At 45.0% G+C, this 27,753-nt stretch overlaps 1 protein-coding gene across 1 annotated transcript; it reads right to left on the bottom strand.

Moving 5' to 3' along the window:
- Positions 1-1,328: 1,328 nt before the first annotated feature.
- Positions 1,329-26,947, bottom strand: LOC111860524 (fibroblast growth factor 22). The gene is made up of 3 exons (XM_023844299.2): positions 26,415-26,947; positions 4,042-4,145; positions 1,329-2,598 (listed from the first exon to the last, which is right to left on the bottom strand). Exons 1-3 carry the CDS (start codon positions 26,779-26,781, stop codon positions 2,404-2,406), a joined length of 666 nt encoding a protein of 221 aa, XP_023700067.2. The 5' UTR covers positions 26,782-26,947; the 3' UTR covers positions 1,329-2,403.
- Between the last annotated feature and the right edge of the window lie 806 nt (positions 26,948-27,753).

Here is a 27,753-nt window from a genome sequence, read left to right on the forward strand (position 1 = left end):
TGCACGATGTAAGCAATTTTTTCTTTTACGTGGGGTGATTGCCGGTGGTCCCAGCATCTCAGTCACCCTCCTGGGATTTCCATGCACTACATCATCTGGAGTTTGTAGAGAACGGTGTGACGATCCAGTCATGGGCATCAGCACAGTGTTATAGTGGTGAGAAACATGGCTTCACACAACTCATCAAACCTGGAAGTGGTTCAGGAGGCAAAAGCGTGTCCTAACAAAGTGGCCGCTCAGTGCATATTCTTTGTTTTTATTAAAAAACGGATAAATCCACATTCAGTTTGACTGCTACTAATTGTATGTGTGCCAGTCCAGAAATATTTATTTTTAATGTTTAATCAAATACCGACACTCTCCGGATAACAATGGGGTTACGTTCCTGTAAACCTATCGTAAGACAAAAATATCGTAAGGCAAAAATGCATTTTAATACAGTACACCTAAGCTAACAGACACCATAGCCTAGCCTAGCCTACCTTAAACATGCTTAGAACACTTACATTAGCCTACAGTTGGGCAAAATCATTAACACAAAGCCAATTTTATAACAAAGTATTGAATATCTCATGTAATTTAATGAATAATTATACACATCACAAAGTGCGTATCGTAACACGGACCATCGTAACCCGGGGAGCGTCTGTATTGCGATTGTGTCTACACGTACCTGTTGGATCTTTTGTACGACCACATTACAGAATTTCTTTTTTCTTGTTTTGCATACATAAAAAATGTGGTTACCAATTTAATATTAATGTTGGTGGTCTTTGTTATATTTACTAATACAGTTATTTTTTTGGTACTGACCTTCTGCTCCTCTTTTTGCCAAATCTATACATAAATATATATCTGAATGGAGAGTAAAATCCACTAAGCAGGTTGTGTGTACAGAAATACTATATTTAATGCAGGTGTGTTATGCTACACAGGGTTTTCAAAACATGGTTTTGTTCAGTAGGTTGCCTATAAACAAAACCAAACAAAACGCTTGAATGTTTGTCCCATCCTACAATGAACTTGTGACTTTCCTGTCTGCCCTTGTCTGACCTCTGTTGTATCTGGATCCATTCAGTTTGAACCTCTAGATTTCCCTCTTGAATTTTGAGATATTGCAAAGGGCAGATGGTGATTTGTGTTTGCAGCACAACACCATATAAAGCAAATAAGACAAATGAAAGGCAGAGTTAGAAATGGTCAGCGACATATAGAAATGCAACACGGTACAAAACAGTTGAAATATATTAAAAGTTCTATTTGCAGCAGCTGTTCGAAAAAGGTTAGCGGAAGCTACTGATAGTGGCCATATGGTATAAGACGTTACATAGAAGCACCAGTGAAGTCTATGTCGGGACAAGTGACGAGTGTCCCAATCTGCAAAGTGCACAGAGGGTCTCAAAGAGGCAGGTCTAGGTACAGGCTGGGTCCCTTGATGTGGACTTATTGTGGAACGCAGATCCAGAGCACTTGGGTTACAGGGAGGCCACTGCACGTTCACGTCCAGAGTTTACAGTGCGTGATGTCTATTCTGGGCCCATGGGAGTCACTCTTGTACCTCTGGCGTGTTCCAAAGTGGAGCAGACTCCCCGCACGTGTGTTACCTGTCAGTCTCCATGGAAGAAGAAAAATGCTGATCCAAGCTTTCACAGAAACGAACAAAAACAGAACATTGATTTTGCACAAAAGAAAATAAATCCCACCACTGCATCGCATTTATGGAATGTTGACAGAGCTCCCATTTCTGTTCGATGAATGTGTCCAAGTCAAGCTTCGCCATGACTGTCTGTGATCCGGGACCTCGACTGGTACAGTCCAAGGCCCCAGACAGACCAGTCTAGTGCAAACTTCAAGATCCCATGAAAATCTGTTATAAAACCGCCCAAACGAATGTCACTTGTTCGCTTTCATGCGTCATGGGACACACCCAAATCATCTGTCCTGTGCTATACTGCTGATTGACAGGACGCTTTAAAAGGAGTCATTGTCTCTTGAAAAGTAAAACCAAGACATTAATAACAACCTTTATACCCTTCATGTTCTTCAATGCTCCCACTCCAGTAATTATCCATTTACCGTCTATTTTTACCTTTTATTATAAGGGCTTTTTCGTCGTCGCTGAGCTTCACTGTCAATAACAATAGTAGACAAACTATATTTACATAATATTAGCAGCTTCTTTTGGACCTTAAGCTAATGTGGAAGAAAAAAATAATTTATTTTGCCCCCAAATCTCACAAACAAATTTGTATATAAAACCCCTACAAATGTACACATATGGGTAAAGTTGGTAGTAATAATAATAATAATAATAACAATCATAATAATAACAATGACAATAACAACAATAATAATAACACTCGTATTAGTTAACGCTAGTAGCTGCTGAGTCTGTAGTTTGAGCTATGAAGGCAACATGGGGAGAAAATGCGTGGATGGGTGTCTCCTTCGAGCCTTGTGACCTCTCCGGGGTTTCCCCCTGCCATTTAGCGAGACGAACATTTGCCTCCCGCCGTGTTTCCAGCGCAAGGAAGCGTACGTGTTGTAGCCGTTCTCCTCGATCCGCTCCTTGAACTTGCAGTTGGAGCTGTATTTCACCTGGAAGGGGGGGGGGGGGTGTTAAAGTCAGAGGCCTGGCTGCTGTTGCGAGGGACAGATGACAGAGGAAGAGGCTCCAGAGGAAAAGACAGCAAGACCTTGGCAGGAATGACTGACAGAGGGATCACAGGCAAACTGACATATTGATTTTGCGACTCTCATGTAAAATGCACTAATAGTAGCTCACAGGAAGCCAATGAGTATCTTGCATATTGATTATGCCAATTTTTGTTTTTCTCTGTTGTATTTTTACTGTCTCCACCCCCCCGCCCCAGTTGATCACTTTTAATTTTAATCTCGTATCAAATGTATAGCTACCTAGACTATTTTCTTTGTAGAAGTAGCTCTTACTTTAAATGACGTTGAATACCCCTGATGTGGTGTTATAAATCTGAGATCCTATATGGGCTAGAAGGGTAGAATATTGGAGGGGATGAAATGCAATAACCTATTTAGCTATTTAGATGATTGAATCTATGAAATATATATCCACACTGTCAATACAGTGACAACAAAGTTGATCGTGTTTACCTTACCCTGTCACGGGTGAGTGCCTTATCATAAGTGATGAATGAATCGCAGGCTGATGCCACAGCAGCAAGAGACGATACCCTACTACCTAAATTAGATGCTTCAGTCCAATGGACGTGACTGAGGATCGTTGTGGGAAGATGAAAAGCCAACACTGCGATAGCGTGACTTTGGCAATCGTCATTAACGTATAATTCAAAGGGAAAAGTAACAGGTTATTTCCTGATGCCGGACTCATCATCAAGCTGTCCTGTTTTCCCCGTACAGCATAAAAATAAGAGTCTGTAACCAGTCTTATCGTTGCTTAGAGACTGATTTCCAGGAAGAGATTGCTCTCAGAGTTGTAAAACGTCCAGACACCTGGCCAGGGGCGAGCTTGTTATTCGGAAGGGATTTCTGAACAACAACTGCTAGAAAGCACGCAAACATCTTCCCCATGTCCCTTGGCCACCGTGTCAGAACGTATCGTTCTTCCGATTGTGGCTTTTTATTATAAGAGCTAAGAGACGAGGGGTCCAGCTCAGTCGAATTCTCACGCAACTTTATGGTACAATGCAGGCTTTAGAATTCAAAAGTAATTTAATTGCACATAGTGTTTAATCCTCATAAGGGTGAAAACTAAGCACCTCTCACACGTTATATATACTGAATGTTGACTTTGTGGATATATATTTCCTAGAGTCAGTAAGCTTGGGTCTTGATAAGGGTGGAGGTACCTAAATAAGTTATTGCATTTCATCTCCTCACCCATAGTCTGCCCTCCTATGCTGTACAAGGTCTCACTTTTATCCCACTACACATAGCATATACTGTAATGGCAGTTTTTCTTTGAGCACGAATAACCCAAATCTCAGATGCCCTATTTAGAGCCGGAGGTGCAGCCATGACACTGCATCATGAGGATTTACCTACCGATCCGAAGAGCGTGCCTCTTTTCGACATAGCCAGGTAAAGGGCAGTGCTGACGGATTTGATCGCAACGACTCCAACGCTGACAGATCGTATTTCCATGAGACCTGAAAAAAAAAAAAAATGGGACGAGGGCTTAAGGAGACAGTTTCACCATCAAACGACAGCCGATCATAACCACTGGACAGACTGCAAGTCCGTGAACTCTGAGGCAGCTTTGTGATTTCCCGAGATAAAGTTTAAAAGAAAAAAAAATACTTTCTTTTAAAGACCACTGACAGTAGGGTCTGGACACTAGGTGCGGCAGGAACCAGGCTACAAGGATGCAGCTAATATATATATATATATATATATATATATATATATATATATATATATAGGTATAGCTAAAAACCCAAATTAAAAAGCTACTTCTTTGTGAAGGACTATAAAAACTCTGCTTTTAGATACACACCACCAGTAAAACAATACTTTTATTCTGTGAAGTCTTTTTTTGCTTTATATTACAGGCACTTTTTCTACAATAATAAAAAAAAAGATTTAGATTTTTTAAATTTGCCTATCCACATCAAAAAGTGCAGCCTTTCTTGCCTGCACCTAAAAGCAGGGTTTCTGTACTCAGAACATGAACTATCGCGCTAAGGGATCTTTCAGGTCTGACAGTCCACCCTGATGATGTGCAGGTTTGTTTACCTGGAGGCAGAACACAGTGCAAAGGAAACACTCCGCACAGTCTGTCTCGCTCGCTTGGCCGCCAGCGGAGCTGTTGTTGCTGTTCCTCATTCTTCCCTTCAGACCCTGATTGCGAACCGGTCCCCAGTGTGCGGATTCCAGAAAGCCCAGCCTCATTATTGTGACAATAGGCAAAATCGTTCCTCTGATGAGTTATATATATAGTTATATTCTTATTTATTGCCTTGGAGCCCCAAAGTGAAGGTAACTGCTCTACAAGCAAGATCTCCCAAGGAAACCAGTGCACCTGGTATCACTTGTGGAGTCTTGCTTTCTATGGGACACTGGTTGTAGAGTCACAAGGACCATGAGAAAGCAACAAATCCAGTTTGAAGGGAAATTATTATTATTATTATTATTATTATTATTATTATTATTATTCGGCAAGCCTGTCCTGGATACAGTTGGAATGAATGGATAGATAATAATAACCCTAATAGTACCAGCCTGAAAGCCGCAGCTCTTCTCATAAATATTTTTCTTGTGCTTTACTGAAAATGGAAATAAGTCTTTCAGATGGAGTGCTTCCCTTGGAGCGCGGCGACTGCGGCGAGGCGCTGAGTGAGGCGCAGACGGGACGCCAGTAGGAAATGAAGCAGCGGTCTCGGGCACGAACCCTGGACTCGGAAAGCCCGGCCGACATGGTGAAGAAACACAGCTGTTTGCGGTGGCACTGAAGCTGCTTCCCAGCTTGGATGCTGCTGAAATCTGTTTGGGGGCGAAAAACGAAGGCGCCCCGTCTTCCTCTCTTTTTCATCTTTTCCCTGCTTATGTAGTTGCTGTCTTTTGCTTATTGTAACTGTCTGGCACATGAAAAGCCGTATTTTATTACAGTACAGCTGCCAACTTACTGAACAAACTCTAATTAACATAAGTATTAACTACCTTTTTTACGGGTAAGATTAAGGTAAACTCTTTGGTCGTTAACCTTAATGCTACCTGGTGCATTCTCTCTGTCTTCAGAACGCTCATCCTGGTCAGGGTTGGTTGCAGCTTATTCTAGGCAGCAAACGCCACAATTCCTGGGTACACAGGAGAATCAATGCCAGCTCTTCACAGGACACAAACTCTATGGGTAATCTGGAGGTGCTAATTATCCTGACAGTATGTCTTTGCGAGAAAAAACCCCACACGACACAAAGCACAGATTCTGTCTCCCAACCCTGGAGGTGTAAGGTACTCATGTTAACCACTGACCCTCCACACCCCCCCCAGTGCATATCCTAATGTTTTAAAGCACTCTCGGACTTTGGAAATGGATTTTGTGAATGAAGTAAAACCTGCATACTGCATATCGCTCCAGTGCAGAAACCAAACAAGCAAAGTCACTCATTCCACTCATTCATAAAAAGTTAAGATCAATATCTCACTCACTCTCTGGATTATGGTTGCAGACTTGTTGCATAAGAGTCATCATGTTGCTTTATTGAGAAGCAGGGCTATTGGAGCTCTGCATGGAGACAAGGGGTATTTCTCAATATGTGTACATGACTGTACTTGTGCTCTTGCGTACCATTTTACATCATCTTCCATTGCTGAAGACCAGTTCAAAAACCAAGAGCAGAGGTACAGAGGATAGTAAAAATCCCTGGATATCGTTCTTGCTCTGCCCCAAATTTCAAGGATACATCAGTTGCATCCTCGCCAAACGAGACCAATTCCAAGATTCATTCTGCCCCAAGTTTAGTCTTGAAAGGCAAGTTAGCAAGACCCATCTTGCCAAGACCGCAATTACGATTTTTGTGTTCTTGGTATTGAGAAACATCCAATGTCTGTGATTGGTTGGGTTTGGCATTCTTAAATCAAAAGAAATTAGATCTCCTATTGCTTTTACTTATTGATTCCTTTGTTCAATGCATGCAATGCATTCAATGGATCTTCTGAGTATGTCTGCTACAGTATGGTTCGGATGCCAAGCGCTTAGATCATCATCTTCAGTGGAACGTGGATAGCAGATAACACAGCTCGCCGAAGGCCTTTCTCTCTTGACGTGCACTGGTAAGTGAGCCCCGTTCTTTGTAAGAAATTGGGCATGAAGGTACATTCCAGCTGAATAGTGGACTTTCTGATCCTTATCCTATGGCCATAAGCCTCCAGTGGCAACACTAGCTATGTTTACAAAAACCGGGAGTTCGCACCGTGAGCGTGCAAGCCACCAATGAGCAATTAAGCTCGTCTCGCAACAGACATGTGTCCGTTGTGGTTTTATGGGGGGGTGGGGGGCGGTCTGTCAAGTCGAACAAAAACCACCAGGGCCTGTAAGTGTCATTAACCATAATTGTCAGGCAATGCAGCTTTGAAGTTTACAGTAAACTGTGCTTCACATACAGTAAGTGCAGGGACACATGTGGGTTTTATTCTGCTCAGCGGACATGTGGAGAGGATTAAATATTTTGCCAAACGAGAAATGACCCACCAGTGTCAGAGATGATAGTGTTATACGGTAAACATTCTTCTTAAATTGTTCTAGTGGTGTTTGCCTTATTAGGCATTCCGATGATCCTGTAATTAGTCAAAAGGTTTTTACATCAAGTTCTTGCATTTCGGAACTGAAGAACTCACTACTATCCACGTCTTTGAAATAATGAGTTAAGTAATGATTTCAAAGTTTGTCTTCTATATTACAACATTTTTACAGCATTTTCAACGAATTTTTGCATGGATAAGCGTGTTTCCTGTGAAACAGAACCAGAGAAGACTAAAAGACAACTGGACTAATAAATTAAAACAGAATCGTTAAACGGACATTTTGACCGACTAAATTATTTGTAGCGTTTTGCTAGCCTCTGCTCTCTGACTAAGGAGACAATGAATATACGCTTTACCCTATCCTGTCCTTGGCAAACGACGGCAGCCTTTGACCTTGTTTTGGCCTAAGCCACGATGAGGCAGCTATTACACGCAAATCCCACTCTATAGATGTGTAGTCAAGTGTGGACTGACCATTTTCCCATCTTCTATGGGATTTAAAAGAAGCACAGGGCAAGTCCTTCGCCTGGTCCTTTTTGTTTTTTCTTTTTTTACTCTTTCTCTTTTCTTTCTTTCTCCTTTTTTGGAAGTGAGCCCATCGTCAGATCATTCAGCCTTTCTGACCTTGAGGAAAGCAAAAGGAAGGCGGGGGCGGGGTGGGGGGGGGCAGAGGAGCTTCACAGGGATTCTATTGTCGCGGTCGTGGTACAGGGAGGCCGTGGGGCCAGGGCATGGGGGGGGGGGGGGGGCGATGGGTTGCAGGCCTGAAGGTGGTTGTAATAAGGACGGGGGGAGGTCAGAAGACTAGGTCGCCTCCAATCGCACCCCCCCCCCCTCCCAACAGGCTTTGTTACTTACCTGAAAGGCGGAGATACAATTGCAGAACAGAAGGAGACAAGATCTTATTAATGACAGTCCTTGTGCTCCCCCCCACACCCCCCCCCCCCCCCCCATAGCATCACAATTAAGACGAGAAAAAAAAATGAGTGGGAGACTAAGCTAAGATTTTGTAACCCCCAACCGCCCCCCCCCCCACACCCTATTCGTCCTTTTTCTCTCTAGTATTTAATTTCTCTGCCCACCCCTGCAGCGTCCACCCCGAGTCTGGTCCTCTACCAAGGGGAGGGCTGGGAATGGCTGTGCCCCCACTGGGCAGCAGCTCCTGATTGACATACCTTTTCAATTATTTCACAGTTTGCTCGCCTTTTAAATGGAGGGGGCCCCTGTTGTTTTTTTTGCCCTAACCCTCCTATTCAAAACACAAGCTTTTCATGTTGGGTCTTTTCTACTGAGGCTAATGGCTGTGACCAGCACCTTTGATCTGATCTGACCCCCTCGGCCTACTCAGACACAGGGCGAGGGGTGTGTGTGTGTGTGTGTGTGTGTGTGTGCGTGTGGGTGTGTGTGCCGTGCATCAGTGTGAAAGACAAAGCGTGCATCGGTCAAAACTGTTTCAAACACGCTGGACGACTGCCATGAGAACGGGCTGGTTTCTACGAGCACGGGAGTTCATTGAGGATGCAGAAGGCTGGTTTCTCTCGAGTGACACTGGCACTCACAAATAACAGACACACGCTGGGAATGGGTGCAGAATAATTATAGCAATCATACATAAACAAGTTCACTATCATCTCTCCAATGGATTGTGTGGTTCACAATAAATCAAACGTATTGAATTTTCCATTCCATTGTGTTTTGAAAGTTTAAATGATACTTTATTGTTAGCTGCTATGTTGGCTATGGCTCTGACTGTCTTATCATGTACTGTACGTACACGACTGGGCAGAGGATGAGGACGGAAAGGCCTATTTGGCTTCTTAGTTGCTGTTTAATGAGTGTCTAGTGCTTCTCAGAGTTCTAAAGAGCCCCCCTGTTTTGTCTGGACTTGGGAAGGCAGTAGAAGGGGGACCGGAGCAAGAGAAAGGAAAGCTTAACTCCACATCAGGCACTCCTACGTTGTTTCCCTCTGCAATTTAAGAGGGTCGTAAGGAGGAACACAGCAAATCCCCCTTAATCTCCCGCTCTTGCGTATTCGCTCTTCTTAAAAAGCGCCGAAAACGCGCAAGTCTTGAGATTTCCTTTTATTTTTTAATGTTTTAGCGATTTAAAAAAAAAATTATTTCCAGGTTCGGTGTGTTAATTTATATTTGCCTGCAACCACGTTTCAGACGGATTTTGGCAAGCGTCGAAACTGAGCAGAAAACGAAGTCGATGTTATCCTTGACATTTGAGATATTGTTTAAAACTTAAAGATTATAATCTAATTTGATTTTAATGTTCACTCTGTAACTTGATAGTTAAAGTGTCCAAGTAGATATGACCTAAGTAATCTACATGCTAGTAGGAATACTGTTACAGCATCAGCGTTAAGGCCCGGAACAGGCTTCTGGAGATTCTTAGGAACGTGTAGGAATCAAACAGGTGTCTCTTTTCGGGATCCATGTCATATTGTAATATCACTATTGACGCCACAACTTTACAATAAAGCTTGTTTATTGAGTTTATTAAGCTTTCCATATGGCTGAATACGGATTTCAGATCACTAAGAGACAAAGGTTTTGGGTTGTTATTCTCACAAGCAATTTAATCGTTGCCCTGGTTACGCGGAGAGCGTCAGGAAACATTTTGAGCAGCTCAGTTATGATGGCAAAATGCGCTTAATTGTAAGGACACTGCTATAAGCTAGTCCGATTACGACACTGTTCAGGGAGGTCGAAAGACGATACGGGATAACGGCACGGTCTCGTATTACAGCACACTGGATACTGTAATACTCTCCAGCGTCACCCACTGAATAACACTGTAAGTTTAACTCGTACCGCTGTGTTGCGTTGCGTGTCTGCAAGACACGACTTTTATCATTAACGAGCTGCAGAAATTGTACCAACAATGGCAATTTCGCTACTGAATAAAAACGCCTAGTTTACATGGAGAGACTGATCATGGATGTTCACCATCTGCAGTGACATAATATGTATTGGCTATATATGTGGGGCTTACAGGAAGCTTGGGGATTATGTCACAGGGATGTGATACTGCCCGTAGTTGCTATTTTAATGAGCGGCTGTCGGAAACAGAATACAGCATTAGCTCCCAAATCGACCGTGTTGGGACTAGCGGGGATCACTTACAGGAGTTACTTTACAGGAGTCTGATGGAATGAATTTGCTATATCATAATGGGTCAAGCTAAACATGTTCTGTGCCCAGGCGATTGCAGTGCGGTTGATGGTCAGGCCTTTCGGCTGGGATACACATGCAATCTACAGGGCGATGTAGACTCTATTTAATGTGAGGCAGCGGTGAGTGGCTTGGAGAAAAGCTCACGAAAGCTTAAATGTGATGATACATGGGGCAACTTTTTGAGCAATGTTGCGAGGCAACTGCTAACCAGGTGAGACAATGGGCAACTCATCTGGATCTGGGTGATCGCGAAAAAGTTGCCCAGTGTCGATCAAAGATTTTTCAAAAAGAAACTTGTTGCCCATTTTCAATGGGAAAGTGCCCAAGCAATATTGCCCCGCAGCATTGCTCAAAAAGTTGCCCATGTATCATTAACTTAAATCTTACAAGCATTCGCAAGACATATCCACTCCAATGGAATTATTTGCTGCACTGGGGGCCACATCACCCGTCTCCTGTGAAGTCATGTGGGTCTGTGATGCATGCAGACGCTGCCGGTTTTTAGCGGGCCGCACGCAGCCGTCACCTGCACGCCGGAGTGGCCGGCACCGAATGGCCGTATGATATTTACAGTACCGTTAACCAGCCTGTGACTGCCACCTTCAGCGTTCCGGAGAACTGCAGTGCTGGAACAGCCCTGGGACTCTGAGGTCAGGGCACGCACCGGGGGGGGGGGGGAGATCACTATGCCGGCCCCCACACAGGAAGAAAAGAGCCATTCCCTTCTGGGTGACTCCCTCTGTCTCAATGCTTCCTTTCCACTTGGCAGAAACTGTCGGACTGGAAAAGGCTTCAGAGCATAACCTATGGAAAGCATTTTTTATTTTTTTTTTAAATAAATAAATGAAATAAATAACGTATGTGTGATGGCGTCTTCATTTCCAGCTCATAATTTTCAAAGTACATGTTGCTTTTCCCCGCATGACTACCCTTGATAGACGTTAAAAGGTGGTGCCCGGGGTGGGGGGGCCAGTCGCACCCTTTCCTTTATGACGTAAGACCGGACCGCCCAGCCGTTACGGCTTTGATGGGCACTCACCAGCGAAAAAGGCACTCGAGTCTAATTTACTGCTGTCATCCCTACACAGAAAGGGCTATTCCTCATTGTAATTAATGTTATTATTTTAAGCAAACCAGCTGAAAGAGAAAATTCAAGGAGTCTGTGAAGTCACATCTGTAAGTCTGGTGCAGCAGGTGCGTGAGCTGCGGATTCCAGGCCTGTCAGCCAGAGACGCCCCAGAAAGTTACATCCCGGCAAAATATACTGAGGGGATCCCACCCCCCAACCCCATCTATAGGTACAATGTACCAGAGCCCAAGGTGACCTTTCGCAAGGGAGTCCTGAACTTCTAGCTACAACCCTGAGAAGAGCCACTCTGGATTCCCAGTTCACCGTTTGTGCGGTCTTCACCGTGAAGCCTGAGTGCCACATGTGCTCCCTCACGTGTGGCCCAGATAGAGGGGGGGGGGACACAGCTAGAAGAAAAAAAAAGCCGGTTGATGCGGCATCTCCCTCGACTCAGATTCCGCCTGTTGTTCCCACATTCCCCCTCCCCCCTCCTCTCTCCTGCTGATGGGACTGATAAGATTATCCTCCGGCAAAGTCCTGGTTTGTCCCTCCGGGCTCAGCCCCTCACGCTGCTGTAAGGCATCCCTGCTTGGAGGACAGACACCTCCTCACCCAGGGGCATAGGGACTGAAGGGGACGATGGGGGACGTGTATTCGCCAACATTTAATTAGGCTTCATTCAGGCCCCCTATAAATAGACCCTTGCTTTTATATCAGGTTTCCCAGAATCTGGGAATCCATCATAGTTTGCAGGTTTCGCTGCTGAAACATGCATACATACATCAGCCTAGGTTTGGTAGGGGTGTCTGAGCAGGGAAATCCGCTAACTGGCCCCCCAGAACTGGAATTAGGGAACCTGGCCTTATATTATTCTGTTGTGTGCCCCCCTCAATATCAAACTCTCTTTCCAACACCATTGTCCTCGCCATTCCAAGACTCACACTGAGTTTATATCTGCTCAAACACCCTGAGACATATTTACCTCCTACTTACTCAGCAGACGCAATTTGACCAAAGTGACGTATAAGTGAGTTCCAGAGATCAGGGTCAGAGAGGGTCCCTGGTGCAGCTGGGGTTACCAACATTGGTGTGGTTACTCTGCTGGGATTTGAACCAACAACCTTCCAGTTATGGGCACAGAACCCAAGCATAAATTCCTTAAATTCTATTCAATTTAGAGACTGTTGCATCATTCAATATTATATTTTTCATTCCTACAGTTAGATGAGAGATTAAGATGATGTATATTGTCAGTACTCGCATTATACCTGCACCCCATGCGGGCCGGAGCTCCAGACTTGCATTATGCTGCAACTGCATTTTCATTAATAATTGTTAGTTAGATTATAACAAAACAATAACTCTTTATGCACAGGGCTGCCAGCATGTGCTGTGAAACTACGGCAGGTCGCTCAAACTTCAGGAAACATCGCAAGACCCATCTTTTCTGAGAAACACTCAGGCAGCCTCAGCCAACCTTACAGGCAGCCTCCAGGTAACGACTGAAGTTGGAGAATAGCGAGACAGTAGATAATATTAATAATATTCAGTAATAATAAATGTATCTACATACGGTGCTGTACTGTACTTCAGCCAACAAACCACTGAAACCATGCGATTTTTTCACGAGTGTCATATAGTAGTGTGTGTTTGTGTTGTATTTTAATATAATAGGCTTTACGGCAGTCCTGCAAGTCGGACATTCTTAACTCAGGGACTGCTTGTATTGCCTACCACTGGCCCGATTATCAGCTTTTTGATGTTAGTTTCTAAGGTACAGTATCTTGTGCTTGTTGAATGTCATTCATTGGAAGCTTAGCTGATAGCTGTGTGCTGATGACGCTTTTGCTGCGTCACTCGTCCTCCACTTTGGACAGAAGCATCTGCCAAATAAATGGTAATGTAAATAAATGTTAATCCTAAATGATAAAGATCATTTTATGTATATCAACAAAGAACAGTAAATAATTACCAAGCAAATATTAGGTTTTGTGAGGAGCTTGACAAAATTGCTCTTAATACAGATCAACATTATAGTCATTACAACACCCTGGCATATTATTTTGAATGTTTTTTAAGTAATTTAAACACAAATCATGGGTCAAAATAAGGTCAGGCTTGATTATTGAGTCATATTTTTACTCAAACTTGTTTTCCTTACTGAAAAACAGTGAGCACCCTGTCCATGCTATGTGTAGCTCACCATCTGAATACGCTTTATAGAATATTTTACGGCTCATGTAAGCTTGGCGTAACACCATCTTTTTAAACGAAAACTATTTGAACAATTTCATAGTCAATAAAGTTTAGTAGTTTTAGCACGCTATCCCTCAAAATCGCACTAAGCCTGCCTTTGCCATCGCACACCACAAACATCATAATCCTCATGCCACTGGACACAATCTCACTCTGCCCCCCCTCCCCCCCATTTCCGATCTCATCCAGAATGCTAGCTAGATGATGCCACTCATTAAAAATAAAATGCCCAAAAGTTGCAGCACACACGCCGTGATTTTGAATTAAACTTCGACGCAACGGAAATCCTGGCCGCAGCTGAGGAGCAGGTGTCGGTGTGAGCGACATTTAAGGGGGGGGGGCTTCCTGCTCCACACCCAGCCAGCCAGTGCAGCCCGCAGGCCCAGACTCAGTCCTGTTCCGCCTCTGTAAGGCTCTGAAAGGGCGCTTGGGTGGGGGGAGAAAGGGAACTAGCCAGGTCTCTGTAGGCTATTAAGGCAAATTACAGGTATCTAGTTACCTCTGTGGTGTGACCGGCTGGGAGAAGACCACAAGGGCCAAGCGGCAGAGCAAGGGTCACCCAGGGACACTCGAGCTCCACCGCCGCCTGCCTCCAGCTTCTCCGCAAAAGCGGCAGGTCAAACGCAGAGATCCACCGCATGCATCCATCACTGCCCAACTCCGCCAGCCCCCTCACGCAATTCCATCTTACATCATATAAAGGGGAAAACAGATGTTCCCACCGTGCTTTGTAGATATCTACCGAAGAACAAAGCCATTATAGCTTAAAAATGTTTCCCTGAATTACGATATGCTGACAGCTGGGGAACAAACTGCGCCAGCGTGTTCTACATCACACCAGAAACAAGGCCCATCACAGCAAGGAGGCGGAGCCTCTTTGATTAGCATTAGTATAGGAAAAATACTCTTTATCATATACATGTTATACTTCACATACTCTTCATGCTGAAACTTCATACTGAGTTTGGTTTCATATAACGGGGAACATAACAATATTGCCGACTCATTGTAAAAGGGAAGTGCTTGATATTTGATCATAAGCATGTAATCAACATAATATCCGAGTAGTCTAACCAATATTTACTATAATGGCAGAAGGCTTGCTAGTTTAATAAACAGTGCCATTTTTGTTTGCTGTGTACATATTTGCTTAGTTATGAGTGAAATATACTTCTCCCACTGCAAGGATGTTTGTAGAATATTTTAGAATAATATCTTAGAAAAATTCCTGTGACCATGTAATGATTAATATATAATGATTAATATGGATGGATGGATTTTAGCTTTAAATAAGATACCGTATGAATCCTTAAACATCATACAACATACTGCACAAGACGGAAAGAATTAATATTATCAACCGTAATTTAAAAATGAAAAACCAAAGCTGCAGTCTGTTATATTCAATGGTATATTCCACTTTCACAGAGCAAATGTGCCATTAAAGCCTCCATTTCCTGTGGTGGTAATGACCAGTCAACTAGTGTTCCTGCCCCTCGAGTTTCTACTTAAACCCTAAATGTGGATCATGATTTCCATTCTTTGTGAATCAAAGTAAGGAGGTGAATCGACCCTGGGTGGGTATGGCAGAGAATGTCGCCCGCTCTGTTCGGAGGAGCCTCGAGAGAGAGGTCTTCGGGTGGATGGTCTTTCCCGTCCTCTTCCATCCTCTTTCCTAAGTCTTCGGTTTACCCCAGGGCCCTATGCCGGCCTGACCATCTCCAAATGAGGCAGACTTCTGCAGAAGTCTTTAATTAACCAACCACCATGCTCAGATAAGAAACAGTTCCCACAATCAACGTGCATGGAAGGTAGTGGGGGCCAGAACTGGCCACTTACAATGAACGCGAGATCAGTCCGGCTGATTTGTGCACCGTAAGGGGAGGACGAAAGAGCAAAGGCCATAAAGAATCACACAGTCCTCCGCAGACAAGTCAACTACAAACAGATGTGACAAACACATCACTTATCTCAGCAACACAACTTAGAGTTCGTGTCGTAGCTAGCTAACTTGTTAATGGCAAAATTTTGCATTGTTTTCGCTGGAACTACCAATGTAATATAAATTCTGAACTGAAATAACATGGCAGCATTTTACGAGACATTGCACAAAACCAAGTAAAAATGCTGGTCAAGTGCAGTGACTCGTTTTACAATCTTACCCCAAGTTCCTTCATCCAACAGCTGATTCATCGTAATTCAACGTGGCAGTGGAACACTAGACAAGTCACATAACCTACATCAATCAGACTGTAGTTACATTACCATCAGAACACAAACTCAACATAACAGAAAAAGATAACACATCTTAATTAAATTAACGCGTTAATTTTTGCATAGCTATAGATGCCCACTAGCTAGGGGGCACCAATTGATTTCTAAAGTTCTTATATTACTAATAATTCTTCTTAAATATATAAATTTGGGTTTGTCTGTTTGATACTTCAGCTAAAGATTAGACAGAATTTAGAGCAAAAATAAATGTCTACATCAAAAAATCTTTAGGATTGTCTCTATGACGATCCTTCCATTTCAAAATATGTGCCTGCAATATCTCATTGCCTCTTTAAATTTATTGATATTCAGCTACACACGTGTGTGACTGACATTTGAGGAGTCGCACAATTATCAACTGGAAATTAATGGTTCACAGTAAATGCCTGATTGGCTGGAGGTGGCCGTTGCGATAAATTTATTGTCAAATGTGCGCTTTGAAACAGAGGCTCCATTGATCTAGAGGTGATGAAGGGGCTGGAATTCAGGCAAGAAAACATCAAGCGCACCATTGAACGTTATTTATGTGGAATATTTCAGTTTTGACTGTTGAGAAAAATCTGAATATTTTTAGCAGTGGTGACGCTGGAACATAATTTTAAACAGTTTTCCCCCCTGTTTTGTTCACGTTCACACGAAAAGACTAAAATGAGTTCTGAATTTTCAGTTCAAAGACCAAAGATAATGTCTGTATGTAAACCAGCATGTATGATCTGACCTTAATATAAGGTTGTTCTAAACAACGTAGATGCTTCCAGATGGTGGTTTGACACTTAAATATTTAAAAAGTAGGCCTGGGTGTTACATTTGAGAATGAATTTTGGGGTAATTTTGCCCCATCCTCACTCCAGAGAGCCGTTACCTGACAATGCTGCCCCATAATGACATAATAATAAATAATCGTGACATAATAATAAAAATTATGAATATCGTAGCCACGTTCTACTAATTTGTTCCCACGATGTAAAAGAAATCGTGGGCATGTTTTACCCTAATATTACGTTTTATTAATCTGTTTGCTTGTTTTAATTAAATTGTTTTATTAATTCGTTCCCTCATTTTCCTTAAACTGTGGCCACGTTCTACTAAACCATTCCCATGATATATTTAAACATGTCCGCGATATACTGTATATAACTTTTATCATTATGTCTTGAGCGGGGCTCTGTCGTTTCAGGAATTCATATAAAGATATTTTTTATCACCGTCAAAGGCTAAAACTATTCAGATATGTAGCTTGTTAACAGAAAACATGTATAATAGTTCATTTAATTTAATAGGAGCAGCACATAGCGTGACAGAAAAGTTATTCTAGAGTAACAGATTTCAGATTGGGCATCATAAGTTCTGTAGGAAAATTCACAGGCACTTATGTAGACGGCATCATTCGTCACATTAATTGAAATTGCTGTCACATTAAAGTTGTGACAATGTTGTAAATATTGTACTCATGTTAATATATAAGCTGTATGACCATAAATAAGGTGACATTAGTTCTTAACTAATCCCTTGACCCTGTGGTGGATGAGGTGAGAAAGGAGTTAATGAAGTGTCTTCCTGGTCGGGCGTCTGTCCGCGTCTGTGTGGCATCGGGGTTTGGCAGCTGTGCCCAAGGGGTTCGCGCTTTAATCATGGTGAGGGAGAGCCCGCAGAGTGGGCATCACATCCGTCATAAGCGCGCGCTATCAAAGGGCTCGCAGACAGTTACGAGCGGATTCACGGGGTGCTCTTTCAGCCCCCCCCCCCCCCCGCCCCACCCGTTTCCTGCACTTTACTGCTATCAAAAGACAGGCATTACAGTCTGAGACCATTCCCGAGTGCCGCTAAATTGCTCAGAGTCGCATCTGCAGCTGGTTTGCCATCCAGACGCAACCCTGAGTGGAAACAGAACCACAACAAACCAAAACAGGCGGAGGGGACCCTCTACCCATGCGGGCCTTCGTCTTTTGTTGCTTAGAGGACAAATCGTACAACCTTAATTGCAACGAAATGAGATATATCTGAATTCGACCAGATTCTGTCAGGTTAAGGACGGAAAGGTTAATTAACTGAGCTCTGTTAGAGTTGTACTTTTATTGAAATTTGTCAATTGTCAAAAACAAGATGGGCCCCTGAGTTTTATGTCTTAAATGTTGAATCTCCTCTCGTATTGTCAAGCCGTGCGGCTGTTCTTCAGTGTGGCCCTCGCGCTGAAGCCAGGGAGTAATTAAAAAAAAAAATCCTATGGAAATGAAACGGAAAATGGAAATGTTGGGCAAGCACTGGGAGGACGGGGAGTGCTGCAGCCGGGCGGCCGGACGCGGAGCCGCGGTGCTGATGTGAAGCTGGTGTGTCATTTCCATTATTGAAATCAGACTGGCAGACAGGAAGGTGATGGGCGGCTGGCAAGGCAAATCAAGTGGCTGTCAGGCTTGTCACTCGGTCCACTGGCGTGAGGATCTGACCCTGACAAAATCCACTGGACACAAGGGGGGGGGGGGGGGGCAGCTGGCAATGTACAATTATCCAAATGGCATCTCTGTCAGGAGGCCCCAGTCACTGACCCCATGGCCTCAGGTACCTGTCCCTCTTCTGGGTCCTGGCTGTTGGATTCTGGGATGCCTCGTTACGCACTGTCACAGAGACCTGACAGGCACGGCCAGGACGCCCCTTTTCAGACAGGCACTGCCTTTACAGTATTTCCCCGGAGTCCTCTCTGACGCAAAAGTGTGCATCAAAATTCAGAAGTCGTTCTACATTTTCATGTGGAGAGAAACCGCCAATATGACCCCCCTCCCCCATGTACTTTCTGTTGGAACAATCACCCCACCCCCCATGCACTTCCTGTTGGTACAATCACCCCACCCCCCATGCACTTCCTGTTGGTACAGTCACCCTCGCCCCCCATGCACTTCCTGCTGGTGCAATCCCCTCTCCCCCCCATGTACTTCTTGTTGGTACAATGCCCTCTCCCCTCCATGCATTTCCTGTTGGTACAATCCCCTCTCCCCCCCATGCACTTCCTGTTAGTACAATCCCCTCTTCCCCCATGAAATTCTTGTTGGTACAATCCCCTCTCCCCCATGCAGCCCCCAGTCCCATGCCTCTGAACACTCACTCTGCCCTAATTAGAGAAGTGGGTAAAGAGCTGCTTGTTGGGGCATTTGGAGTTTGCTGGGAGGTGAAGGTCTGCTTCGAATTAGACGTCAGGCTACACACACACAGCGACACTCAGCTTTCATCGTGAACGGTTCACGTAACATGAATGCACAGAGAACTGGACCCATGAGACGGTTCGCACAAACGTGTCTGAACGGGCTGAGCAGAGCTGTCTCAGATGCTTTGTAGATAAAGCTCCTCTCCATATTTGGCCATGGTTTGGTTTCAACAGCAGGGACCAAATCACCCCCCCCCCAAACATCCACAGTACTCCCACAACATTGGTAAGGACGTGTCCATACCATCCAAAACCAAGTCTACGCCCTTTATCTGGCCTGTTGATATCACCAAAAAACTACGGTAATAAGAGACTTCAGAAGGCACCATCATTTAACACATTATTTAAATGTGAGGAAAGGCTGAAATCTCATAATAAAGCAAAACTTCTGCAACATCAGTGATCTGAGGTCATGGGTGTAGTCAGGTATCAGGATACTTATCAGCAGCAGCCTGTAATCTCTGTCACCTTGCACATGGGATATAGACCTATAAAAATTTGGGATTGTTGCCATGGGAACATGCACTGGATTACCAACAAGGGTTTAACTGATCCTTGTGCAGGAGTAAGACTGAAACATGACAGTGACCTTCAAAACGATGATAAAACCATGATGTCGTTCTTGAGGACGGAGGCGAAGTTCTTGGGCTGCTGTCCGTCCGAAGCTGCTCGGCAGACATCAGGGCCCTCGGACGCACATTAGCGTCAGTCTGCATGACACGGACCGCGCACACCCAGTTACACCAACGATTCATCTGCCGAAATGGACGCCATGACGATATTCCTGCATTTCTTCACCCAAGCAGATTTCCTTGGCTACCAGCCTGGGGATAATTTTATATGAACCCAGTTAACAACAAAGGGTGGGAAGACCTAGATTTGCCCGTGTCAGACTTTGCGCGCATCATGCACTGGGTTTATTACATCCTTTTATGACCCAGTGGAGTCATATCTGATGCCGTGTTGGGTGGGTAATCAGCTGTGGGTGCGTCGGCATTCCTGGGGCTGCCGCTCTGCTCGTTATTCAGCTTGCCAGTCATTCACGCATGTTGTTATTATTATCATTTCGCTGTTGACTTTATTCAATGCAGCTACCAAACTCTATGCTACCTTAACTGGGATTAACTGGGAGTAACTGGGATTACAGATCGCCTTAAATCGAATTCACTGTACAGCATTAGGGAATCCTTTAGGCTGGGAATCCACACACTGATTGCATCCGTAGATATACTTTATATCGTTTTTTTGTTTTTTTTCCTTATAGGACATTTCCCAAGTCATGCTGTCTGCTTTTATTTGACTGGGAAGATAAAATGATTGATTGAACTGGTCAGTACGGAACCATTTCAAATCTAGCATACGGCCAAGGCTCTGGCTACTGCAAACCTTGTGTAATCAGTGAGTGTATGTCTGGCTTTTTCTGCTGTGCTGGGCTGTTTGAGGCACAGCAGTAAGGCTCCCATGATAGTATTTCCTTTGGCAGTTGGGCCCAAGCTCACCGCCCTGCATGAGTAACTCTTGTTCCCCCAGCTGATCTATTTATTACATGATTTACCTCCCTAAACTAATGGTCTCGGTGAGAAAGCAATAGTAACAACTAAAGGCTTCTTATTAGGGCAAGTAGATACAAAACTCACCTTAACATCCAAAAAAACGTCCTGGGTTGAAAAACACCGGCTATGAGGAAATCAGGGATGCCAAGAGAGAATGTCTTTCTCCTTAGTATCTCTTAATAACTCATAATTCATGCATATGTTGCTTTTCTGTATAACTGTGCACCATGCAGGTAGCGGCGATTAAATAATAGATTAAGAATCGATACATTCGGGCTGACGTTGTCGCCCTGGCTTTTACGGCCCTCTAGAACCGATTCCGTCTTTGTCAAAAGCTCCTTTTGTGGCCCTGTGATCGGCCTCCCCGGCACGAACGTGAATGGGTTCAGTATCGTTTACCACGCTTTTGAAAGGGGCCTCGTTACGGACCTTGTGTAGCGAGCCACTAGACACGTCCCTCTTTGGAACTCAAACGCACGGGACAAAAACGGGGAATGGGCTCTTGGAGACAAAGTCAGACTCAATAAACCTACTGCTGAACCCCCGTAAAAAAGAATGAGGGGGTAAAGAAAGGCTTGGGACCAGACTCTAGCTGTTAGCCACTAATTGCTACACTTTTTGCCATTCATGATATCAAACTCTGGTGCTAAAGACCAGGGAGGTTAGACTAATTAGAACCTTGCTGGCACACTTCCCCTGCCCTGCCGAATCCCAGAATTCCCAGGGTGTGTGTGTGTGTGCGTTTTTTTTTTTCTAGAGCTCAATGCCAGGGAACAGCTGGCAAGGGATCAATTTTCATTGTTTTCCATTAGGTCCGGAGCTGTGTCCCCCTGTTCGGAAGGATTTAAAAGGCAGCATTCGTGGGATTTCCTCCCCCCGTTGGCACCGATCGCCTGACGAAGACTCCTTTGCTTGGGGCTTCTATTACCAAACCTTACATAAGTCTTAATGAGCTGCAGGAAACAGTCCAGGTCTCCTGCTCTCATGCCGTTCCAGGCCCAAGCCGTGTGGCTAAGCATCAGTGTACCTCCTACCTGTCTATCCTTCAGCCAATCATTTTCTTCATCTTTCGCTCCATGCTGCTGCCATTAGCTCTTCGATCCAAACGGTTGTAACTGCGAGTCATTCTACATCAACGTTAGAGGTTTAAGATCCTTATAGCCCTTAGGGCTACGAGATTTAATTGCAGCATCTACAGTACTGTGCAAAAGTCTTAGGCAGTTAAAATAAATGATGTTTAAATGGTCTTCATATTAGTGTAAAACTGTGATATTACGCCTGTCAAAATGTGTCACCTTAGCCATTTCAAAACTTCGCCTAAAGTCACCCCAGTATTTGCACTTACTACGCAGTACACTCAACATAGCATGCCATGTTTAGCTAATCAATACCTCACTGAGTTATTTCATTAATTAATCAATCAGTCAATCAATCAATTGAGCTGGTGGTGAACCTTAATAAATCCATGGAATGGCTGAGGTGCCCCTGAGGAGAGGTTTGGGAACTGAAGCGCTGTTCATCTAGCCATCAAACAAGGTGTCAGTAACGTTTTGGAGAACAGAAGAAAGTAAATTTTTATTGGGTTACTGTTAATCTGCATATATTATAATATTACGTATTTTTTTTTCTATGCAAATACATACTTACAACCTAGAAAAAAAGGTTTAAACATTTTCTTTGACTGCGTCAGACTTTTGCGCAGTACTTTAGACAGCTGACGTTTGCGAATCAGCCAAAGTTATTTATGTTCCTAGAAACTTGGAGTACAGATTTACACCTGCATCCCTCAGAACAAAAAATGGAGAGACTTAGGGAATGTGGACCGACTGAGCGGTGATCGTCAACCATAACGATCACAGCCACGAGGCCCGTTTTCTATGGTGACTGCAACTATCAACCTTACTGCTTTAAAAATGTTTGAGCAGTAGTGCACCTGTGAGAAGCATGCGAAAGGTGGCTGCTGAGCTATCTGTTTACTCTGTGTGCTGACCTTCCCTGCTGATTTTCCAGAGACGGTTGCCCTTTTCAATAAATAAATATACAACTGTTTTATTTTCCTTGCATATTCCAAAGCCGTGGACCATTTTCTTCCCATGGGTGTCATCCAAGCTAAACAAGCATATGAAATCACCGAACAAAACTCATACATCCAGCGCAGGCAAGCGCAGAAAAACTCGGTAAACATGACACAAGCGCCCATAAATACTGAACAAATTAAGCAGGGGGAAAAAGTGTTCTGGCACCCGGGAGGGGGGTGATATTTTAATGCAAATGACTTCTCCGATCGTACTGGTCGTATGACCTTATTTCCGCAGGTTGCATGTCGTGTCAGTGCCTGGGTGCCAGTCAGGCTTTTGATGTGCGGAGCCACACACACACACCCATAAATTCAACAGTGTGTCCTTTTCAAAGTGAGAGGCTCATGCACTGGACAGCTCTGCCTGTAATATTTCACGACACCCCAGGAAAAATCAGAAGGAAAACAACCTTTTCCGAGTGTAATCATCATAGATGGATTTTGAGTCGGACTCAGTCTGGCCAAGGGGGGGGGGAGCACGAAACGTTATGTCGCGATTTTCCCAGTGGCTGTTTCATTACCCAGTAATAGGGTGGCGTGACCCCTCCCAGGGTGGTGGGCCTGAAGACAGCGTGTAATTAAAGGGGCACGACCTGCGACCCCGGACAGGATATGATGTCGCAGGGGTGGTGCGTGAATTTGCAGGTTAGGACTCTGCTCTCCTGATCGGAAGGTCGCCGGTTCAAATCCTCAGGTTTGCAGGATGATTTTACTATCGGGCCCCTGAGTGAGGCCCCTAACCCCCAATTGCTCCAGGGACTTTTCGAACCCGACTATGTCGATTGGATAAAATGATTCACTAAATAAAGGATACATGTCTCATTTTATGATGCATTTCAGGTTTTACATTTATTTAAAACTTAAGAGTAAAAAAACTCATTTTCCATTCACCTGCTTCTGCCAGAACTGTCCCAAAAACATTACATTTTAACAATTCAGTGTTACGCATGAAATAATGAACCAGACAAGACTAAAAGATCACACAGCATTATTTCACGCCAAGTAAGAGTGTCGTGTCACAAAGCGCACACACACACACACACACGCACACACACACCCATCATCAACTATGCATGACCTGCAGCTTCTGATCGACCTAGCAACGGAGTGTGGTAACGAACTGTGGGAGAGGTGCTGTGCCAGACAAAGCCTAACGTCCTTCCGTGGTACGATTTCAGGGGCGAAATCAGTGCTGCCGCTCCGCTATCATCGATTAGCTCTGTGACACTGACAGCTTTTAATTTCCTCTGTGCTATCCAACATGGCCACTGATTCTGCACGCCGCCCTTTAGGAAATTTGAGAAAGCCTGTTTTACTGTATATTTGGGTTACCGTCTCCATGTCCATTGCACTGAGCTCACCTTCCCCGTTGCCCCCTCCCCCTCGTCCCGGCCTTGGGCCCCGCCGTGCGCTGGCTCTCTCCCTCAGCGCCTCCAGACATCGGCCCACTGGGATTGATACAATATTTTCCAGTCAATTAGCAGGGGCCCGTTGACTAATTTTTACTGTTTTTACACCTGAAGGGGTTGGAAGTGCAGGCTGGAAAAAGCGGGCGGGGTTAGGGCAGGGGGCAGGGTGCAGCGGCAGGGACAAGAAGAAGGGTTAGGGGCAAAAGCAGGGGCAAGAGGAGGGGGAGGAACTGGAGGGGGGCAGGAGCAGCACAGGAGGGGTAGACTTCAGCTACCAGGCCAAAGCAGCCAAATGTCCAGCTTGGGGGTATGTGAGGGTGTGTGAGTGTGAGTTAGTGTGAGTGAGCGTGCATGGGGTGTGTGAGTGTGCGTGTATTTGAGTGTGCGTGAGAAGGAAGGAGTAAGCGAGGACTGTCATTCCCACACGCACCCGCTCGCACGCCAGGTCATGCGTGTGCCGACCCGGGTCTCGGGCGACCCCCAAACGCGAAATCGTCACGGCATCGCGCAGCGACGCATTTCACCGACCAGCCGCGCCGTACGCTGAACGAAAAAGGATGATAAAATGCCAGTGCGTTACTCCTTCAGGCCTCCTGTGCCCTGGCACTGCTGTCTATCTGTTAGTGACTCAGCATTAAAAATTTACCACTTGTTAACCTTGCTGTCAAATCTATTATGCAATGGCAGTATCAATATTAATGAAAGAGGGCAACTCTAAAGAAAATACATTGCAATTAACTTTGCAATTGGATAGATCTCAAATTGGACACAAAATTTAACACACGAACACAAAGGGGGGTAAACCATTGCGACCAAAGAGCTCGGCCCCGAGCCCCGCATGCATGCGTGCCTTATAAGCCTGATGGGCAACTTTTGCGACACTGCGCATGATGTCTATATTTCCACTGCAGTAAACAAAGGGCTAGCGGCTACACTGCATGTACACGTGTGTGGCCACAACAGTCTGAGACACTAAACTGTCTAAATTGCCAAAGTTTAGCACATTACAGCACCGTCCCGCCCAGAAAAAACACGTTAGTGTCCCACCTGATTCCCAAATTCATTCGCTCTAGTTCGTTTAGGATAAGATTACCCCGTGTATGCTTTAAGTTTTTTTTTTTTTTTCCACTCAAGTTGTCAACAGCGTCATGTCCTTTGTCTGGAAATAGGAACGATGACACCGCTGACAGCATCCTGCTGAAGAACCGTGACTCAGGGGTCAGAGTTTGCTCCGTAACGCCGGCCGAATCCGCGCACGTCACCCGGCTGAGAGGATCCTGTCATTGAAATGACAGCGAGTGGCTACCCAGCCAAAAGACACACACCATGCCGCAAATGAAAAATAATAACCAAGTAACGAGCGCCGGCGTATCTCTGTGCAGTGCAGCAGTCATCCAAGAGTGGTAGGAACAGCCAGGTAACATTTAAACCAAAAGTATGTGCCAGACCCTAAACTGAGGATTTTCCCAGTTTAATATTTCTAGTGCGGTACAGGGTGAAGAACGGCACCAGATGGTAAGGACATTGCCCTCAGGTAGACGTGCGGTCATATTAGCGAAGGCATTTCTGGGCTGATTTATCAGCACGGGCATCTGCAAACTCGGAAAGTCTCAGGCTGCAGACGATAAATGAGTTTGCACAGTCTGATTTTTAAACCTAGTTCGGGACTTTCAGTTAGATTTTCATAAGTAAATTTCCCAAACTGGAAAGTTCTCCAGGACAGCATAAAATAGAGTCATAAGCATCGGTATTTTAAACAGAAGAAATATGAAATATGAACTGAAATAAGCGGATGCTACATGACTTGTGACAAATGGAAGACATTCAGTTCGGTCTTGACGAGTTAATCCCCCGTGAAACCGAAGCCTTTTGCCCCAACTGGGGGGGGATGTCTTTGCTCAGCCCTGTGGTTAGAAGCAGTGCTTCACTCCCCCATGGGGTGTTCTGACACACACTGGGTGCCCCTCCACTTGCCCGTCACTGACGGTTTCCTCGTGGAGCATGCCGGCAGAACGTGCGATGGGTTGGCACAGTCAACGGCAATAAAACGCCAAGGTCCAGATAAGAGGGAACATCTTTAAACCCTGCCCGTCTAATCAACCGCCCCCCCCCCCCCCATCCCACCAGCCACGCCAGGATCGGCAGTCCCGGCGACTTACTGTCAGCGTAGTTTTTGCGTCGGGTCCCATCCACCTTGCCCGTCTTGTCGATGCACAGGAAGAACTTGTTGGCGGAATAGAGTCTTCGCAGCCGCACATCACCCTCCAGGTGGTTGTAGCTGCGGGTGTGACGCTCTAGTGTCCAGGAGCAGTTCGTACCCCCCGCCAGCCCCGGCAGAGTCTCATGACCCGTTCCCCCTTGACCCCCCAGGGGACACTCTCCCAGGACGGTCCCGGCCACCAGGAGCAATGTGAAGCATGCCACGCAGAAGGAGGTGGCCCCAGGAAGAAAGCGTCCAGCGGAGGGGACGGCGTCCAGGACCAAGTCAGGACGGAGACGGAGAACGGGGGGCGTCCATTTGCACATGATGCGTCAGGCTCCCACGATGCACTTTGCACACGCAGAGGACATGCTGCTGATCTGGGTGATTCTGCTGTAGAGATCTGTGGGATGAGCTGCGAACGGTGAGGAGTGAGCAGAACTTGTCCACCGTGGAGTAGAGGAGAAAACTTTTAACTTCTGCTTCAAGTCTTGCTGCAAGTTTTGCCAAAAGTTGTCCCTTTCACGATGAACCAGTTTAGTTCTTTGGAAAAAGGTTATTTATTTTTTTTATTTTATTGCTTTATTTCTTCTTGGGGGTGATTGGTTTTTGTAATTCCAATGCAGTACCAATGTCTCAGTCGTCCTAAATGTCCGGCCGGTGACCACGTCAATGCCCCCTCCGGCTGCCGAAATGTCTCCTCTCTGATGTCCACCTTGTGGGACTCGCTCCTCAGCTGTGCTGAGCCTGGACCGAGTGTCTGTCTCGCTGTCTGAATGAAAGTTGAATGAAAAGTGAGTGAGCAGGTGATTGTGTATCTACGGATGGAGGTGTGTGTGTGTGTGTATGTGTGGCTGTGTGTCTGTGTGTGGTGCATGCGTGCGTGTTTGAGTGTGTGTGAGTGCAGGCTAGACACAGAGTGGTGGAGAGAAGTGAGAGAGAGAGCGAGAGAGACGGAGAGAGAGTAAGCAAGAGTAGAGTGACAGAGAGAGAGAGAGAGAGAGAGAAGGAGAGACAGGGAGAAACAGTCAACATGCACGTAAATTCTTGTGTGTGGAAATGAAGTGACTTACAAGTTGTCTGTGTCCTCTCGCCAGTGTCTTTGAGGTGTCTTTGCCTGGCCTTGTGTTATATCCTGAGCAGGGCAGGGCCTCGGCAGACTTGAAAAGAGATGGGCGGGGCCTGAATCATTCATAATTATTTTAAATAAATAAAGAATGGAGCCGTTCTCAAACGCTGCAGCCCCGTGCGACTCTCCCAATTATTTTCTGAAGTCTGCTGTTCCTTTATTGTCGCCC

The sequence above is a fragment of the Paramormyrops kingsleyae genome, chromosome 15 (genome assembly GCF_048594095.1).
Source record: "Paramormyrops kingsleyae isolate MSU_618 chromosome 15, PKINGS_0.4, whole genome shotgun sequence".
Taxonomy (NCBI): Eukaryota; Metazoa; Chordata; class Actinopteri; order Osteoglossiformes; family Mormyridae; genus Paramormyrops; species Paramormyrops kingsleyae.

What these genes read in the sequence shown, in the direction of transcription:
- LOC111860524 (XM_023844299.2), bottom strand. Translation starts at nt 26,781, where the DNA reads ATGTGCAAATGGACGCCCCCCGTTCTCCGTCTCCGTCCTGACTTGGTC. An exon ending in ACGCAAAAACTACGCTGACA is followed by an intron (nt 4,146 to 26,414) that starts GTAAGTCGCCGG and finishes TTTTTTTTTCAG; the next exon opens with GTCTCATGGAAATACGATCT. An exon ending in GAGGCACGCTCTTCGGATCG is followed by an intron (nt 2,599 to 4,041) that starts GTAGGTAAATCC and finishes CCCCCCTTCCAG; the next exon opens with GTGAAATACAGCTCCAACTG.